This window comes from Zootoca vivipara, chromosome 14 (genome assembly GCF_965207765.1).
Source record: "Zootoca vivipara chromosome 14, rZooViv2.hap1.1, whole genome shotgun sequence".
NCBI classification, from domain to species: Eukaryota; Metazoa; Chordata; class Lepidosauria; order Squamata; family Lacertidae; genus Zootoca; species Zootoca vivipara.
In genome coordinates, this window is record NC_142597.1 from 44,413,167 (window position 1) to 44,432,509 (window position 19,343).

Below are 19,343 nucleotides of genomic sequence, written 5' to 3' on the forward strand. Positions count from 1 at the left end.
CCCCTAAAAAGCCCCATCCATACAGCACGGACACCCTGTCCCCATACAAAGCACACCCACCAAGAGACACTTTGTTCTGCCTACTAAATAAAAACCCACCCCACATACAATACACGGTCAACATACAATAAGGCTCCACCCCAGCCCAGCAAAAGATTGAAGCACCTAGGACAAGTCATGGGCGTAGCCAACAGGGGGGCCCTACGCCAAAAGCAGAGATCCCACCCCAAAACAAAGAAGCCCCATGTTTTAATTTTTGCTTTACAAATTAATAAGTGACTAATGGATGCTAATAATGCCTCAACATATTCCACAGGATTACTCTCAAATAAGCCTAGCCCACCCTGCAACATGACGCCCTCATCCCTATACCCCGCCCTCTTCGAATGAAACCACGCCCACAAACAGAACCTCGACCCATTTAGCACGAGGAAGCCCCGCCTCCAAGGAGACCCCGCCCCACACGAAGCCCCGCCCACCGCGACCGAGCCCCGCCTCCCCCTCACCGGTTGCGCCGCATCCACTCCATGAGGGCGCGCACTTCGGGGACGTTGGCCAGGTCCGGCTGGGCTGCCCCGAACTGGTCCGGGAAGCTGCGGTTGAGGTCTTTCCCCCTGGCGTTCTCCCTCCCGGAGGCGTCCTGCTCGGCGCCGCAGTCGCCCTCCTCGGCGCGGGCGAAGCCGTCCGGGTTGAGGCTGGGCATGAGGTAGAGGTCGGTGGCGTTGAGGAGGCGCTGCGCCCGGGGCTCCCCGCGCAGCCACCCCGCAACCAGCTCGCGGGCCAGGCGGACCACCAGGGCCCTGCCCAGGGCCTCGTCACCGTGCATGTTGGCCACCAGCTTGACTTGCGGGCGACCCGGGATGGGGGGTCCGCCCACCGGGTCGCCGACGTCGCCGCTCCGGCCGCCGGGCTCCGGCAGGTCGGCGCTGAGGCGCAGCACCCACAACTCCCGGCCTTCGCCCGAGCGGCCGATGGAGAAGAGCCGGGCCAAGCCGCGAGGGGCCTCGTCCTCCGCCAAGCGACGCAGCGACGCCCCCAGCTCCGCTTCGTCCAGGTAGCGCGTCGCCACCGCGCCGCCGGCAGCCGAGGGCTCCGTGGAGGCCGCAGCCTCCGCTTTCTTAATGTGCGCCGCCTCCGCCCCGCGCCGCCACAACAAAAATAACAAGAAGAATGAAGATAAAGCTAAGTGCAATAGACCGCCGCCTCCGCCCCGGCCCGCCATCGCCGCCTCAGATGTGACAGGCCGCTCGCTCGCCGCCGCTGAGGGGAGGAAAAGTGCTCGCTGAGGTAACTCGACACTCGATTGGCGAGGAGGGAGCAGGGCAGCGCGCCAATCGGAGAAGACGGCAAACAGCCAATAGGAAAGAGGAAGGGGGCAAAAGATCCAATAAGAAAGGCTGGAGGGCGGGCTTAAGAAGCGAAAGGGGGCGTTTAACCCTTGAGGGACCGGAGGGGAGAGAAAACGTTTCGGTGTTGAGGAATAGTTGAGAGATAGAACGGGAATCTGGATGGAAAGAAGCGGGGGAGAGAAAGGGGGCGGGAGAAAGCATGACGGAAGCCAATGAAAGAAGACAGAGGAGACGACGGAGAGGTTGAGGGGCGGGGCTGAAAGCGGGAGACGTGGAAAGGATAGAGGTGGTGTCGACGTAACGAACTGTTCACGTGAGTGGGATACCCGCGTGTGCAGCGTCACGTCTGGAAGAGAAAACATGGAGATTTATTAGATTTATCTATCTTCTTGTTTAGCTATTGTATTTTTATCCTGCATGTCTGACAAATTTAAAAAAACAAAATAACAAACGTTAAACAAACCAGATAGATACTGGCCGTCATCTTGCAAAAAGGACCAATTTCCCTTAAAAGGGTCTGTTTCCTTTGATAACATAAGACGAGCCTCCTGGATCAGGCCAAACGGACTCCAACCAGTCCAGCCTGCTGTTGTCGCAGCGGCCAGTCACCTCGCTACTTCTGATAACCATCAACAGATATTTTGCCTGTAAACTGCAAGATTTTCTGTGTTTGACTGTATTCTAGTGGCTGATCCGAGATCATAAAAATAAAGATTGAGCATCAGATATTCACAGTGGTGAGAGAGCACAGCCACTTGTGTTTAGTAGCCATAGATGGTCTCATCCTCCATAAAATTGTTCAATATTTTAAAGTCATCCAAGTTAGTGGCCATCACTGCATCTTGCAAGAGCAAAGGCTGCCCCAGAAGATCTGAAGATAATGGACTTTTGGGGCAGGGACACTAGGATCAACTTCGTGGTCAGTTGGTGCCACAGGTGGGAAGGAAAACTCCTGCAGGCAGCCAAACCTTTTCAATGTTTGTTTGCCTCTTGAGACTGACGTATGCAGAGTTGTGAAATCAAGGAAGCTGAGCGGGCTTGGGAGAAGGCATTGACCCTGCAGGAATTCCTCTGTAGGAACATTGTTCTCATAATGGGACTAAAGCCATGAATGGTTCGTGACTCACTCGCACCCCTGTGGTTGCTGGCTGTGTGTTTATCCATCCCATAATGCAGCCAGCCATTAGGTCTGCTCTGTGGTTCTGCATCTGTTGCACTTAAACCTTTTAACACTTGGACCCCCAAAGATAAGAGATAAAGAAGCAATCGCTCACTGAGAATGTATTCTCTTTGAAGCGTGTTGCACTTAACAGGAGCTGCTCATGGGCAGAAGTTTCCCCTTGGAACCCATGCAAGGTTTTGAAAGCCTATTCAGAAGTAACCAGGAAAAAAACGAGGCCAAAAGCCATTTGTCATGACAATGGATTGAATGTTAAGACTTTGTTGCCAAGTGGAAAGAAACATGAAACATGCAATATCTTTTCCAATATGGAATTAGAGGCACCCACCCCGTGTTTGGAGGGTGAGGAAATGCAGTTTCTCTACAGTCAAGTGGATTTCAATGATGTGCAAGTTTAACCAAAAAAGTCACCCACACACACATACACAAAAACACTAATTTTTTATTTTATTTTTTTCAGGTCATGCACAAATATATAATATACAATATTAACTGAGGAGAGGAGAGAAAGTGAAGCAAAAAAAGAACAATAATGATGCACATTTCCCTTCTTGTTCTCTACGTAACATATTCAAAGAAAAGAAGTAAATTATAAAACATAAAAGCACATGAATTTACATTTTTCTGCACTCCATTACATCAATACATAATAAACACACTCCATTTCCCCTCAAAACTGTTGTGAGACCTGTCCTTCTTTATTTTGATTACCTCAGTCAGCTTTAGTCACATTTCCTCTGTCCAACGTTCCAGTCTTCCAATGTGGAAATTCTTGTTCTTTTTCAGTTATAACATGGATATTCTTTGTCACTTGCCAGTACCTGAATCTTTGATAGACCCTAAGAGTATGATTAATGGATCTATTGGGAGTCTATATCATGCAATTCTTTCTATTTCTTTTAACACCTTGCCTTGCTGCATAATATCTGGTTCCAATATAAAGATCCATTAAACCCATTAAATACGCTGCAAATTGGCACTATTCATTTTACAACTCCCAACAGAAATTACTTGCTGTTCTATATACAGTATATCATTAGGACATCATGGTATCTGGTGCATTAGACCTGCATTTTATATGTATGAATGTATTCTTAGCTTTTATTCTCTTTTATCTTTATCCTGGTTTTAATCTTTGCACTATTTTGTAAATTGCTTCAAGCTACTTTTTGTGGCAAAACTACAGTAATAAGTGCAATAAATAATATCACTATTGCATGATTAACTCAGCTTTGAGATTAACACTTATAGTTTGCTGTGGAATATTCGACCAGAGCCACTGCCACACATTCATTAATCTAACAATAACCTCCTTCCCATTTCTGCTGGGAATTATTTTCTTTTGATTCTATGTTGCTTTTCATTCATATGACTTATTTGATCATTTTTGCAATTTATATTTTGACACCATACGTTCAAATTCCAGTATTTCCAGGAGAGGACCCTGTTTTGCAGTTAAAAGTCTGAGCAATGTTTCATAACTGTAAATATTGGAAGGATTGTGTTGTGGTCATGTCTGTGACCAAAGAGTCACTTCAACAGAGCTGTAGGTAGGGGCCCTTCCTCCTGAAAGAAACACTTTGTGGAACTCTGCCTTCTTTAATTTTCCTTTTTGCTGCCCTCTTTCAGTCTCTTCCTTTTCCTCCTCTTCCCTAACAGCCACAGACTTGCCTGCTGAGCACTTTAAAAATGTGTTGTTGTTGTTTTTGAGATTAAAAAGTAAACTTTATTGATTCATTTTAAAAACAATACAATAAAAAGAAATCAATACATTTTCTTTTTGGTTCTTATTACATAAATCAACACATCAAATATATGAATAAAATCCACTTCCCAACTCTTAACGTATCGCTTACTTCACATACTCCACATTCTTGCGTTACCATTTTCCTAAAGTCTATCTTAATTATATAGTTCTTTCTTATCACATTCCTTTTGCATTTCCCCTGTAATCCTCTAGCTTAAACAAACCATTAATTCTGTTTTAATATTTTTCTTCCTAAAATAATCATCTACATATTCCCATTTTTTAATTAGTCTTTGTTTCGGTACTTTTCTTATTGCGGCAGTCATTTTGTCCAAATTCATGAATTCAACAAATTTTATCTGCCATTCTGCTACGTTAGGTGCCTCTTCCTTTTTCCATTTCTGACCTATTAATAGTCTTGCTGCTGCACATCCATAAAGAAAAATGTTTCTTCTATCCTCAGGAAAGTTTTCCGGTAGTAGACTTAACAAAAAGTATTCTGGTTTCTTTTGAAAGGTAACCCTCACCATCTTTTTTAGTTCTTCATAGACTTCTCCCCAGAATGTATTAATTTTGGCACAACCCCACCAGCAATGTATATAATCTCCTGTCTTATTATGGCATTTCCAACAGTTTTTATCTCCATTCTTATATATTTTGGCAATCTTGACTGGGGTGAGATGCCATCGATATAACATTTTCATCATATTCTCTTTAATTCCAGCACAGGCTGTGAATTTCATTGTTGTTTTCAACAGCCTGTCCCATTGGGTTTTGTAAATTGGTTTACCCAGATCTTGTGCCCATTTAATCATTACGCATTTTATTTCCTCATCTTTTAGCTCCCATTCCAGGAGATATTTATAAATTTTCGATAGTGGTTTGACCTTATTATCAATTATTAATTCTTGTATCTTGGATTTCTCCTTTGCAAACCCTATTACTTTATGTTCCTTGAATAAATTTTGTACCTGGAAATACTGTAGCCAACTAGTACAATTTGGTTTTATCTGATCATATGGTTTTAACATTATTTGGTCTCCTTTTTTTCTATTAGATCATAATAGGTTAGCCAATTTCCTTTCTTATTTTTCCCTCCCATTGCTGTCATTTCTAATGGAGAAGCCCACCACGGAGTTTTGGGTTCCAATAAATCTTTAAATTCCAGCCAAGTTCTAAATTTTCTTTAATTTAGAAATTTTCTTTAAGTTTTCTTTAATACATGATCCGAGAATTGTTTGAACTTTTTACCCTCTCCCTGCAATAGATAAGTATGCCACCCGGTTGTGTTTCTAAATCCTTCAACTGCCAATATTTCCTCATCCTCCAATGAAAACCATTCCTTAAGCCAACATAGGCAAGCGGATGCGTGGTAGATTCTGAGGTCCGGGACCCCCCATCCTCCCCTCTCTTTGATATCAGTGAGCAATTTGTACAGTATCCTCGCTTTTTCCCCAAGCCAAATGAAATTGCTTAGATCTTTTCTCCAGTTATCAAATATTTCTTTTTTACCTACTATGGGCAGCATCTGAAACAGGAATAGTACCTTTGGAAGAATTACCATTTTAATTGTAGCTATTCTGTTTTTATTGAAATATTTTATTGGGTAGCAAGGTACATACAGTGTCTTAGTTTTTAGTTTGTAGAGTTCTTTGTTCAGGTTATTTATATTCAGTGTGAGTGAGACATTACTGTTGTAGGCAGTATGCAGCTGGGGGCAAGATAAGTGGGGAGAGAAGAGAGAGGAGAAAGAAGGGGGAGACAGCAAACTTTCATTACCGGTATTACATAGTGTGCGAGTGGGGCTTTTGTGTCAGCGTCAGGTGAATAGGTATCCTATTTTTATGGGTGGTGAGAGACTTTGAAATATTGTGTCTGCTGTGTCTTTACCAGGTCATGAGGTTCCCTTCTGCCCTTTACACCTGTCTGAAACCTGGTCCAAACCAGGTCTAAGACCAGGAAGTTAAGAATGTGGAAAGTGAGCTTTTCAGCTTATCACGTCCTAGATCTCCTTTCTTCTCAGGTGTGTGGGGCTTTCAGTTACATGCCGGACCCTGACTGGTGATGACTAATTAATTATGTTTTGTGGCTATTTCAACATGTTCCCAAGAAAAGCTCTAAGGATTGGCACTCCCTTTCCATCCCCTGCCTACCATCTGGTCTCATGGCCTGGCGTTGCAGTTGATGGATGCCAATTTCCTGCAGTGGCTGTTGCCAAATGTTTCCAAAGAAGGCACAGAAACCTCCATGGGGCACAGCAAATCTTTCTGTCTAATTGCAAAATTGTAGTCTTGTGACAAATGTAAAGGAGATGCTTGGCCCAGCTCTCTGTCAGCCTGGATATTTTGTGCCCCCTAATTTTCAGGGAACCGACCCAGTTCTCACAGTGGTGATCATCAGCAGGAACTATGAGCAAGCCCCCATTTTTAAATCTCAACTCTGATGTAACTGAATAGCATGGAATGGGAAGCTGCCACCTCTTCTCTTTAGCTCCTGCCAAATAAAGTAGCCATAGAAATTACCTCAATCCTGTACGCAAAGCACTTTAAGCACTTTTCAGATAGTTATTTCCCCCCCCCCCCAAAAAAAAACCCTCTATCCTAGAAATACAGTAGAAGGAATGCAAATATCCCAAGACTGCAAAAGGGCAGCCCTAAATCGTATGCTTCTGCTCCCCCTAGTGGCAACTCTCATCACTCAAGAAATTGGAATTTAATTGGCTGTGAGCTTAGCCACATTAGGCACAGGAAAGAACACCCCTTCCAATGTGACAGCAAGTACCTTAGGAGTGACTGAGAAGTGCTAAGTGGCCCCATTGGTTACGGTACCTTTTCTGAGACACCTTCCTTCTGTGCCAGCTTCCTTCTGACCTTGGTGCTAGAGCACCTCTAGTTAGGTTCAGCGTTGTGTTATTCTGGCGGGATCTAAGGCTGCTCCTTTTCAGATTTTAGTTCTCCTTGCAAAAAGTTAGAAAAATGGTCCTCCTTGGATCAGAGGAATAACAAAGATCCTGCCATGTGGCCTTGGTTTCATTAAGAGTCACCCAAATGCTACCCCCTTCAACCCCACCTGACCTACCTGTGTGCACTGACTTGCCCTGTTGCTTCTCATAATAACCCCAGGCCTGGCCCAAGTGCGTTTAGTGAACTAACCAGCATTTTCCACTTTAAAATCTTGCATCAAAAGCAAGGCAAGGGGTTAACAGTGGTCACAGCTCATGTAGGTGAAGTCTGTCAAATGTATAAAACAATGGCACATTTTGTGGCAATGGCTGTCAACATTAGTATACAATTTCCAGAGAATAATGCCGTCTATTGCCCTGAGAATGACTTGTTAGTTATGTATATTTCTTTCTTTTCTTTCTATTTGGATTGATGCCAAATAGTTTCTTCTCAACCTTTTGGCTTCAGGGATGAGGAGCTGACATAATATTGGATTGGATCTTGTTGGACTTTGTAGCTTAGGCAAGTAATAAATTCTGCTTCAGCAGAGCGAAGAAACAGGCAGGATGCTGTGACTTGCTAGCGCAAGATGAAGGATCTTAGGATCTGGCAGCCTGGCTCTCCTCAAAGGTGGCCTTTGACCACCTTGTACAACAAAGATGTGCACTAAGATCCCCTTAACACCCAGTGCTGTTAGAGAGGAAGGGCGTTCTGCTCGCAGAAGGACTGTGTGCTGCCTTCAGAGTCAAAATCAGGGGTGGTTGACCCATCTAGATGTACTTTGCTGCTTGTTACTCATTGCCTCAGCCATGGCCATAAATCTGGGAAAGGTTTTTGGCCAGCTTCCTTTTGGGAGAGAGAGAAGCACCCAGTGTTTACCCAGGAAGTCCTTAAGAGAACGCGGCCTTGAACTCGAGTGGATCACTTGTCTCTGCATGGCAATAAAGACATAACCACGGGTGCCTATAAAAGCCCAAGGAAGGCTGTGGTTTGCTCTCCATTTCAAGACAAGTGCCCACACGACTGGCCTTTCCCAACGTAAGTGTCAGTATTTGGCAGAGGAGAGGGCAGTGGGGTAGCAAGGTGGCGTTTCCTGGGGTGGGGGGCTATTTCTCATCGCTTCAATTCATATACAGGTTGCTCCCCGAAATGTGGAAGGCATTCATAGACCCTGGACTGTGTGGGTGGAGAGGTATGCGGGCACATTGATGGTGCTGACTTTGGGGTGGGTGAGCTTGGGTGACCTGGGTGCTCCTCCAACCATACGGGGGCAATCACTACCACGAGGCACACAGTGACTCTCTCCTGCCTCCTTTCTGCTGCAGGTCTTGGGCCAGAGTTCTTTGCAGATGGCCTCAGGGGGGATGGCAGGCATCCTTTGCAGGACACTTCTCTTCATCTTCGCACTTTTGCCTTGTGCTGTCACAGGTATGGAACCAGCGTGGGTCCTCACCTGAGCTTCCCAATGGAGTTCTGCACCTGAATTGCCTAAAGTGTGTGTGGGAAGATTAAATGATCCTCTCTTCTTACTCATTCAGCCAAACTGTTGATTTTTGGAATCAGGACAGCTATTGATGCTATTTTTTTAGAATCTGTCTGATTTTTTTTACACAACTTTGCTTCATGGGACTGATGTCTTTCCCCCTCCCCAGGTACCCATCTGGCTATCAATGGCCACACTGCTGACTACCAGCTGTCAACAAAGCCAGGCGTAGCAGAGTCCCTCGTGTGCATAGTGCACAACAACAGCCAGGGAGAAGAGCTGCTCTGGTTCCGAGGGGACACACAGGTCGACCTGAAAGATGGAAACAAAGTCAATGCCAGCAGCGTCTGCATCTACCCCGTCGCTGTGGATGACAACGAAGTTTCCTTTACCTGCAAGTTGGCCCGAGATGGATCTGTCATGATCTCTGTGGTCCTGGATGTCCGTTGTGAGTGGCTGGCTCTCTGGTTCTGAGGAAGGGGGGCAGTGGCTGGGGCAGGCTGGGTTCTCTACAGAATTTCATATATAGAGAGATATATAGATATATAAATACACACACACACACACACACACACATAAATATGAGAGAATCTTCTAGTCCATTTTTAGATTTCTCTCCTTTTTTGCCCAGAAATTAAATGGCATTTAAAATTAAATGTGATATTTATAGAACCAGGTGGTAGCGCCCTCCCTGTGGAATACCCTCCCATCAGATGTCAAGGAGATAAACTACACAATTTTTAGAAGAGATCTGAAGGCAGCCCTGTATCGGGAAGTTTTTAATGTTTGACGTGTTATTATGTTTTATATTCTGCTGGAAGCCGCCCAGAGTAGCTGGGGAAACCCAGCCAGATGGGCGGGGTATAAATAATAAAATAATTGGTTTATGTGCAATTACAGACCTGGGTACTCTGCCTGTGCAATGACAGAAGCAACCTTTTTAAGTTTTTGTTTTTTAATGGTTGCTATTTTATGTTTTGTCATTTGGGACCAGTGCTAGAGCTAGGGCACTTGGGTTTTTTTACAAGTCACCCCCCCCCCCCTTCTCTCTGCTCTGAATATTCAGTCAAGGGTAATATCAAAGAATTGAGGAATGGGTGCTGTTGAATGTGATCCTTTGTTCTTCTCCACAGTCCCCCCCATCCTCAGCGGAGAAGACCCTCCCCCACAGGAAGAGCAGGCCGATGTGACACTGGATTGTCACACAAAGGCCAACCCTCCTGCTCAGATGGCCTGGTATAAGGACAACAGCATTCTGACCCTGGAGAAATCCCGTTACCACATCTATCAGACCAGCGAGCTCTTTCAATTGACCATTGCAAAGGCCCAGATATCCGACAATGGGATATACACCTGTGTGGCTAGTTTGGATGGGATAACAGAGAAGATGGATTTCCACCTGACTGTTGAAGGTAATGCAACTGCTGTGATGTGGCTGGCCCACTGGCCCCTCGGGACCTGTACCCAGCCAGGTGAAGTCTTCTTGCTAGGTGCTTGCCTTGATGTCCTTGACATCTTCCCTCCCTACCTGTGTTGGCTGCAGGCAGGTCTTGCCTTGTGCACAGCCATCTTCAAAGACCAGGATATTAAGCCTGAAAGCACACACAGGGGTCAGGTTTCTCTCTGGTTTACCTTGTGAAGGCAGGACCAGCCCTCCAAATCCCTCAGGAGCTGCTGCATTATCAGCAGTTCAGTGATTGTAGCTGGGAGCAAATGAAGTCATTACGGAGAAGCCATTTGTTTGCTGTGTCTAGATCCGCAGGTTGGGGGAGCTGAAGACCTCCAGGCCTTTCCCTCCGGCCCTCAACACTCCCCAGCCCTGCTCTAGGCTCACCTCAGGCGCTTTTCCCTGTCTTTGAACTGTTATAATGCCTCTTGCTTACCTGGGTGGAGAATAGAGAGAGGGGAGTGTGCATAAGCCTCTGGCTTTTGTGTGGCTGGAGTTTTAAGGGGATAGCAAGAGTCACTGCCATAGTTCTGCACACCTTTGCCTTTGGCCCTGGCCACCTCTGGGATGTGACCTCTGGAAGGTTGCAACAAGGGAACATGTCCCTCGACTCCACTGCTCCTGGACTAGATTCTTTGGTTGAGGGACTAAAGGGTTAATGGTCCCGCCTTCGGGTTAGATGACCTTTGGATCCCATCCCTCACCCCAGTTCCTGAGTATAGACTCAAAGGCATTGCCCAGAATATTAAGCATCTGGTTCATGCTCACAATTTGAGATTCGGGAGTGGCTGGTAGGAGCCAGCATTTGGCAAGATCAGGACCGCCATATCTTTGCTGCCCCTGTGGACCTCTTGAACACACTCTTGTTCCATTTATGGTTCTAGAAGAGCATAAAACACTCTCAGCCTTTCACAACCATCAAGTCTGCAGCCGCCTGTGTTTGGGGAGGGACCAGTGGTAGACCAGGCACCTTGCATATAGGTTCAATCTCAGGAAGCTCCAAGTAGCAGATGATGGGAATGGACCTCTCTCTGCCAGAGACCCTGGAGAGATGCTGCCAGTCAGAGTAGGCTGTGCTGTGATGAGATGGGCAAACAGCCTGACCTGGTGTAGGGTAGCTTCTGATGTTCACTGAATACATTTAATAGCATTGATACTCCACGTCCCAAATCCAGCTGAGAAGTCAGGTTGCATTTGTTCTCCCAACAGAAGGGAAGCTCCCTTTCCCAACAGAGGCTGTCATTGCTGCGGCTGTGGTCATTTTTTTCACTATCCTCTTTGGCATTGTGGCTCGATGGAAGCGGATTGCAAAGGTAAGAACATCAGAAGAGAGCCTGGCTGCTGGATCAGACCTAAGGGGGGCCCCATCGGGTCTAACATCCTGTTCTCACAGTAGCCAACTAGATGCCCCAATTGGAAGCCCACAGGCAGGATCTGAGCACAACAGCATCACTCTCCCCCCTGTGGTTTCCAACAGCTGGTATTCAGAGGCCTCCTACCTCAGACACTGGCCCGCCTCCTCCATTATGAATTTGTCTAGTCCTCTTTTAAAGCCATCCAAGTTGATAGCCATCACGTCCTCTTTTTGGAAGCAAAATCCATAGTTTATCTATACGCTGTGAGAAGAAGTCCTTTCTTTTGTCTGTCCAGACACTGATTGTTTTATTTTGGAAGCTAAAGAGGCATCCAAGTGTATCACCACCCTTTACTTGATGATAGAGACTAGCGGGGAAACCCTTTGTGTTGCCTCAGCCAGCAGGGGGCGCCATTCAGGGAACACCTTTCTGACCCAGCCATGGTGTTGTTCTTCAGACTGAAATGCCTCCCACCCACAGTCTTTTCCCCCAAAAGGAAGGCGTTGTCATCTTCTGCTTGCTTTGCTGAAAGTGGGGAAGTAGCAAGGAGCGAGCAGGGTTGAAAGGAGGTGGGGGAGACACTTCCAGACACTCCATTTCAACAGGGCTGAGGGCTCCGTGTTAGGTGGGAACCAAAGCTGCTCCTGTGTTGTAGCTCAGCCGTTGAGAGCGTGGTGCTGAAAACACCAAGGTCACGGGTAACTGGTGCTGGCCAGCTGCATATTCCTGCGATGCGGGGGGTTAGACTTCACGATCCTCGGGGTCCCTTCCAACTCTACACTTCCATGATTCTATGTATACATTTGCAGGATTTCTATTTGCTACTAATTCCTAGCACAGAGGTAGCTCTCCTGTGTCCCTGCAGATGCTGTTGGGACTCCAATTCCCATCTTTTCTGGCTGCTGGGAGTTGGGGTCTCAACCATACCTGGAAAGCCACAGGTGAGCCATCACTGCCCTACCAAAACCACAGACTCAGCTCCCATCCACCGAAATCAGTGGCCGAAATAAATATACAAAAGCTGACAAGGTTGTCGCATTTATGCCTTTCTCTTTTCCACCCTTTTTATTTTATTTTTAGTGCTTTGGGATAGGGTGCAACTCATCAAGCAACACATCTCTGTAAGTATTTTTGCCACCAGTACTTATTCAGAAAGCTCAGTGATGAAGCTGGCCCTAAAAACTCCTCCCCGAAGCAGGGCTGTCCAGAGGCATTGTGCAGCCTAAAGCAGAAAACCTAGAGGCACCCCTTTCTCTCCCAATCAATATAGGGCTTGTGCAGGAGCCTGTCAGCCCCCACTTGCCTCAAGGGGAAATGCACACCCCAGAACACCCCAGGCAAGGAAGAGGGAACCTGCAATCTTCCCAAGAGAGAGGCCTACTTGGGAACTGCCATCCCTTGTTTTCTGGGTGCTGGAGGTTGCCTTTCAAAAGGACCCCAAAAACACACAAGAGCAGGGTGTTGTGGCATGTTGATATGTTGTTGTTATTGGTGGTGGTGGTGGTGGTGCTGCTGCTGCTGCTGCTTTGTAGCCTGGCATGCAACTTATGAACCTGTGCAGAATAGGCACAAAACACAGCTGTGTGGCTGCACAGGTGACCATGCGAAGAGCCACAGTTACAGACAAGCCCTCTTTTAGCTTTCTCCCTTTCTTTGATCTTTGAAAGTGGGAATGTGCACTCCAGTCTCATGCGATTGAAATCTAGCCACTGACCACAGAGCCAATGAAAGGGAACATTGTTGTACTCTGGGTAAAGCTGTGGCTCTGCTCTCAGCCAACACGAGCCTTTTCTTTCTTATATTATATTTATATTAGGCACCAGACAAGAATGTTCCTCTATAACCAAGCGTAGCTACGGCTGATTAATCTATGGTATTTTAAATGTGCTTATAGGAGGGGGGTTATTGGTTTGCTTTTGTTGTGGTGGTTGTCATGTATGTTGTGTTCTCTGTTTGCATTGTTATGCTGCAAACCTGTGATCTTCCGATCAAGGGTGTTATACAAATTTAAATCATCTAGCCAAGATGGGGTTTGTATGTTTTTTTAAAAAAATACTGTACTCCTTTCAGATGTTTACTTTTTATCTGTTTTCTTCCCCTCCAGGTGAAGGAATTCCTCCACTGGAGCAAGCAAAGGAGCACTCCTGCCCATCACCGCAGATGACAAGACCCTTTCAGCTTTTAAGGGCCCTGGTTCAGAGGCCTCTTTGATAGCATTTAAAAGTTGCACACCTTCTGCTGTCTGACAGTTGCTCCTGTTGGTTTAAGTGCATATATTTGGCTTACAATTGAGAAATTCAGGCTGGCCAGACCTTTGGTGTTGTACCAAGGTAAAATATTAACTTCAGTCTTGCCATTCAAATGCCCAAACTGCAAATCGGGAATGGGGAATCTGTGTTTCTCGCTGCCAACCCCCTTCATCACTGACTGCAGGCTATACTGGCTGAGGCTGATGAGAGGTGGAGTCCGAACGCCACCCAGAGGACCAAAGGCTTCCCTGTCCTTGGTGTAAACATGCAGATTATTTTAAAAAGGAAATATAGAGTTAACACACTGGTTGCTGTTTTGCTACAGAGCCAGGTTCAAGGTCTCCATGTTAACTCACAAAGCTCTAAACAACTTGGGACCAATGTACCTTAAGGACTGCCTGATCCTTTATTCTCCACCTTGATTGCTGAGATCCTCTGGTGGGCCACTTCTTGTGGGTGGGTGGGTGGGTTCTCCATGCCCCAGAAGTTCAGCTGGCCTTCACTAGGGACTGAACCTTTCATGTAGTGGGCTCTGCCCTATGGAACTCTCTGCCAGTAGAGGTTCAGCAGGAATCACCCTAGCCTTCCTTCAGACGTCTCTTGAAATTTGCACTTTTTAAACACAATATGATTTTGTCCCTTTTCACCAACCAGAACTGATTGCTGTTTTGTTGGTTTTTCTAATTATGTTTTACATATAGTTATGTAAACAATCATAAATATTCAAACAAACAAATAAATGCAGTATCGATACAAATACCTGTGTGAGGAATGATTGCAGGTGTGTCTTCCGCTGCTGCCTTCGGGCACCTCCCTTTTTAAGAAGGCCCTGCATAACCTGAAATGTGGCCTTGCAAAAAAAAAATAGGATTTGATATTTACTTTGCTGGTTAATATCTGCTAGGGGCTCTTAATTTGTCCTTCTCGCCACCTACACTGGGAGCTTTTGACAAAACCAAACCAGGAAAGCATCATTCCAGCACCCTTAAACAGTCCCTGACCCATCTGTCTGCATTGGGGGTGGCAAACATTTCTGTCTCATTAGCTTGTTTTCATGGAACATCTTACTCGTGTGTGGCTCTAAGAAAGCCTCTCTCTTCCAGTGGGGCAGCCTCCTGCTTTGAGATGGAGCAAATTTGCATTGTTACATTGTGAAATGGTTTTACAGGGGAAAGCAGAATGTGTTGGTTGAACACAGCTGGGGAGACGTTTGCGACTGTGTTCATTAAGTCTGGCATCACCAAGTGTTCTAGGCCTAAGAAAATGTTTTGCTATTTCAGCCCTGGTGCTTTTCTTCAGTTTTTGGACTAGAGCTCCCATCAGCTAGGAGGGCACCAGGTTGGTGAAGGTTGCCTCACGGCTATTACAAGGAGTTATGCCGTCTCAGGGCCACGTTGCACATTCTGCTGCCCCCTACACAAAAAGTAACAATCATGCCAGAATAAAATTGTCCATTTTATTAGCGTGGCCCAGGCACTGCAGGCTGCATGCTCTCCTCCTCCCTATAGCTACGGTATGTAATCCTGAATTGAGGAGTGGCTGTCTGACTCATGTCCACCTGGCCAATAGGAGAAGAAAAGGTGTAAAGGGAGCAGTCCTCAGGGTTACATACAATGCACCCTCAGTGGAACATAGTGTATGAGCACTGAGTTGGCAGCCGTTTGTGGGGCAGGCTGACACCTTAAGCAGAATTCAGAACACAGAAGGCAAGTGGGAACTGCAGCAAAAAAATTGCAGCTTATCTCCCCACCCCTCCTAAAATGAGTTATCCTGGTCAGGTTTCCAGCCAGCCAACTATTCCAATCCCTTCCCTGTATCCTGTTTTTCTTTTCCCACACTCACTATACATCCTATTTTTTGGCTGCAATCCTATCAGCCCTCACCAACCAGGTTTGCTTGTATGCACTCACATGGAAGTAAGCCTTGTATACTTCCGTTTACTTCTGAGCAGACCTACCTACATCAGAATGAATTTATAAGCACCTTTTGTTTCCCTGCCATGATGAGCAATGCAGAAAGTTTTTTTAAAATCATTTTTATGTATCAGTTAAAGGCACAGGAGCCAAGCCAGACAGGAAAAAGCATAGAAGTTGGCAGCATTTTGGGTGCTCTGCTCTTTCCAGGATTGCTGGCTTCTTTCTCCATGAAGACCACCTGGCACCAACGCAGAGGCTTGTGCATTTGTTTTATTTCAACAATATTTTTCTGCTTAATCACAGCCGTCTCTAAGTGATGCATAAATAGGAAGTGTAGTTACGGGGGGTGGGGGTGGGGAAATCAGATGGTTGGCTGTTTCCAGCCCCAGGGAGGGTTTTGCTCAAAGCTGCTTAAAAACTCCAATCAAGACAATACACGTTTGCTGCTAGACGGACTGGTTGCTCAGCTCTGGCCTTTTATCTTGGTTTTTATGGGTGCCCACACACGGCACATCTTTTTAAAGTACTTCTTGGGAGCCTCTTGGCAGTCTCCTTCCCTTGCTTCCGCCCATCTCATTCCCATCAATTGTATATAATTATTATTACCGGTATTTAATTGGGGAGAGAGAAAATGAAGTTCTACGTGAATTACGAAAGGTGGAGCAAAGTGATTTCCCCTCCATGTTGGGGGGTGGGGGTGGTGCTCTTTAACATGTTTGGAAGTGGAGGAGAGCAAGTTTGTAGATGATGCAGAAGCAGATAGACTTGAGTAAGTGAAGCATCAAGGAGACTTCAAGTCTCTCTCTCACATGCAAGTATATATTCCTCCCCGCAACCTGGTTACACCCTCTTTTTTTACAGGGTCAAAGTCTAGCTGGCTCATAAGGACTTTTCCCTCTGTTCCAAGCTGCCAAACCAAAACTTTTATGGTGGATCATAAAAATAAAGCAATTTAGGAGGTGTGGAAGATGAGTAAGAGCCCGGTTAGATCAGCCCAAAGCAGCCTTCCAGGTGCTGTGGACTATAACTCCTATAACTCCCAGCTGGGGGCGGATGGGAATTATAGTCCACAACACCTGGAGGGCACCCGGTTGGGGGAAGGCTGGTGTAAAGGAAGGCCAGTCCAGGGGAGCGTGTGGCCATTCTGGATGCTGTGCGGAGTCCCATTCCCATTGGCTCAGCCCAGCATGCCCACTGGCCAGAGATTATAGTGTTGTAAGAAATCCCTCTAATTCCCTTACGGGGGTTTCTACAGCCCATATAGAGTCCCTCAGGAGGTCTTTATCAGTAGGAGAGAAAAGCAGAGGCCAACCAGGGTATACTGAAAGCAGCTCGTAAGCCTGATATTTATTTAAAAGGCAATAAACTGTTGCAACAGGGTCCCCACTCATAGAATCAGGGCCGTCTCAAGCACGTCGGGCGCCCGGGCGCCGTGGTGCGGATATCACTCCGCCGCCCCCGCCCTGCTATGTTTCTTCTCGTGGCTGGTGGGCGGGTGCAGCGTGGTTTTCACGCAGCTCTGCCGCGCGGCACCTCCCTACCGGGCCGGCGCCCAAAACCACCCAGACCATCCCTAGAGCCAGCCCTGCATAGAATCCTAGAGTTGGAAGAGACCGCAAGTGCCATCCAGTCCAACCCCCTGCCAAGCAGGAAACACCACCAAAGCATTCTTGACATATGCCTGTCAAGCCTCTGCTTAAAGACCTCCAAAGAAGGAGACTCCACCACACTCCTTGGCAGCAAATTCCACTGCCGAACAGCTCTTACTGTCAGGAAGTCCTTCCTAATGTTGAGGTGGAATCTTCTTTCTTGTAGTTTGAATCCATTGCTCCGTGTCTCTGGAGCAGCAGAAAACAACCTTTCTCCCTCCTCTATATGGCGTAATATAATATATTTGAACATGGCTATCATATCACCCCTTAACCGTCTCTTCTCCAGGCTAAACATACCCAGCTCCCTAAGCCGTTCCTCATAAGGCATCGTTTCCAGGCCTTTGACCATTTTGGTTGCCCTCCTCTGGACACGTTCCAGCTTGTCAGTATCCTTCTTGAACTGTGGTGCCCAGAACTGGACCCAGTACTCCAGGTACTCGCCACACGCAGGAGGGAGGAGAACCCCAAACAAAAGGAAACCAGAATTTTTATACCTCTGATACACAGATGGATCCCCCCGCAGCCCACCCATCAAGAGCATGGGAAATATGTACTGTAATAGAAGGGAGGTACATCGGATAGAGTTACAGATAAGTTTCACAGGATACAGGTAAATCACTGACACCTCCTTGGGTGTCCGGAGTTTCATTTAACATTTATACAGTATGACCATTTAAACGGAGACAAAAGGAGAGGCAGGCATTGGTGCTATCCCGTCTGTCGCCCCAAATGGTTTTCCTGCCAGTTCCGTTATCGCTCATCCTGATTTCGATAACATGCTAACGATTGTTCATTGTTACCGTATTACCCTTCACAGGAACAAGCCCACCATTAGGAATGTGAGGAGGAGTCTAAGGCTTGCGTCTGTCAGCTAAACAACGTATAACAACTTAATTCATTATCTTATCCTTTGTCTAAATAATAAACTTTATCGTTTTATCTATGGCGGTTCTTTGGTCTCTATATACATCCTGTGTAAATCACGTTAGGGCATTGTGGAAATGGAAACAGTACTTGACGGCATATGAATGAGCCTCCGCCAACCATTGAATAAAATGGTGTGACATTGTGGTGTTATTCATTATAGGCACAGTAGGTGGCGCTGTGGAGCTGTCAGTGCTCCCTCGACGCTTTGAAGGGAAACCCGTTTGTTATCTTTCTACCAGATGTAACTTATCAGTTATTATGCCCGTTTTCATTAATCTTACGATAATTTATTATAAAAATAGGAACACCCCAACATCTCTGTTGTAAGGAAGCATGCCAGTCATCATTTAGCACAAGGGTCACATTAAGACCCCCAAACATCCATGCAAGGAATGGGGGGTGGGGTGGGGTGGGGAGAGCAAGGCTGGATGGGAACTCACTGGTTTGGTTTTGCTTTTTAAGGAAATATATTTTAACAGTGCTGTGTTTATAGTTTTCATTATCCTTTACATTTTAAGATTTTTTTAATAAAAAAAAATGTTTTAATTCTATTAGAGCAGAGCTTCCCAAACATTTCCTGTTGGTGACACACTTTTTAGACATGCATCAATTCGCGACACAGTAATTCAGTTTTACTAGCAAACCGGAGGTTAAACCAACCCCTTTCCATTCCCGGGAGGAGTGCAGGGAGCGTTTGCATGACACACTCACTGCAGCAGACACACTAAGGTGTCAAGACACACAGTTTGGAGAGCTCTGTATTAGCGTTTAATTAACTTTTTAGCGATTAGCTTCTACTGTCCCTTTTTAAATAGCTTTTTGTATATTATCTGTGTTGTATGGAATTGTGCAAGCCGCCTTGGAAAAGGCATAATAATAATAATAAAATAATAATAATAATATTCCAAGTGCAGTACAGTACCTGTTAACAGCGAGAAAGCTGAACAGCTCCTTTAAGAGGCACAACCTCCACTCTCCCTCCGCCCCTCTAACGGGGGCGGGGAAGAGAATCCGCGAAGGACAGCGCAAGAGGTTTGTCCTTCGCCGCGCTCCGTCGCGGGCCCGGTTTCCTGCTTCCGAGGCTTTAAAAGAGCTG

General features: G+C 46.1%; 2 protein-coding genes and 1 long non-coding RNA gene across 8 annotated transcripts in view; 1 reads left to right on the top strand and 2 right to left on the bottom strand.

Moving 5' to 3' along the window:
• The window catches only part of CPD (carboxypeptidase D), a 37,970-nt gene extending 36,748 nt beyond the window's left edge, over positions 1 to 1,222 (bottom strand). Inside the window, exon 1 of the mRNA XM_088657572.1 lies at positions 507 to 1,222. Within this exon, the coding sequence (XP_088513698.1) occupies positions 507 to 1,222 (716 nt within the window). The remainder of the gene's footprint in view (positions 1 to 506) is intronic.
• On the top strand, positions 524 to 14,509 carry TMIGD1 (transmembrane and immunoglobulin domain containing 1). Of its 6 annotated transcripts, none has more exons than XM_088657575.1 (8): positions 1,162 to 1,287; positions 6,170 to 6,299; positions 8,544 to 8,646; positions 8,871 to 9,149; positions 9,835 to 10,113; positions 11,358 to 11,461; positions 12,584 to 12,624; positions 13,608 to 14,509. In XM_088657575.1, exons 2-8 carry the CDS (start codon positions 6,246 to 6,248, stop codon positions 13,609 to 13,611), a joined length of 864 nt encoding a protein of 287 aa, XP_088513701.1. In that variant the 5' UTR covers positions 1,162 to 1,287; positions 6,170 to 6,245; the 3' UTR covers positions 13,612 to 14,509. The 6 variants fall into 6 exon arrangements, with proteins under 6 accessions (XP_088513704.1, XP_088513701.1, XP_034995509.2 ...); XM_088657574.1 differs by lacking the exon at positions 1,162 to 1,287 and adding an exon at positions 1,468 to 1,662; XM_035139618.3 differs by lacking the exon at positions 6,170 to 6,299 and having other exon boundaries at positions 1,261 to 1,287.
• LOC148683594 (uncharacterized) lies at positions 8,879 to 19,295 on the bottom strand. Its single transcript, XR_015946957.1, has 4 exons — positions 19,170 to 19,295; positions 14,513 to 14,602; positions 9,094 to 9,210; positions 8,879 to 9,013 (listed from the first exon to the last, which is right to left on the bottom strand). It is a non-coding gene; the product is annotated as an uncharacterized LOC148683594 (long non-coding RNA).
• Positions 19,296 to 19,343: the final 48 nt, after the last annotated feature.

Excerpts from the sequence above, each read along its gene's own strand:
- TMIGD1 (XM_088657575.1), top strand. The coding sequence starts at position 6,246 with ATGTGGAAAGTGAGCTTTTCAGCTTATCACGTCCTAGATCTCCTTTCT. Across the intron at positions 10,114-11,357 it reads TTTCCACCTGACTGTTGAAG|AAGGGAAGCTCCCTTTCCCA; the intron begins GTAATGCAACTG and ends TTCTCCCAACAG. Across the intron at positions 11,462-12,583 it reads GATGGAAGCGGATTGCAAAG|TGCTTTGGGATAGGGTGCAA; the intron begins GTAAGAACATCA and ends TTTTATTTTTAG.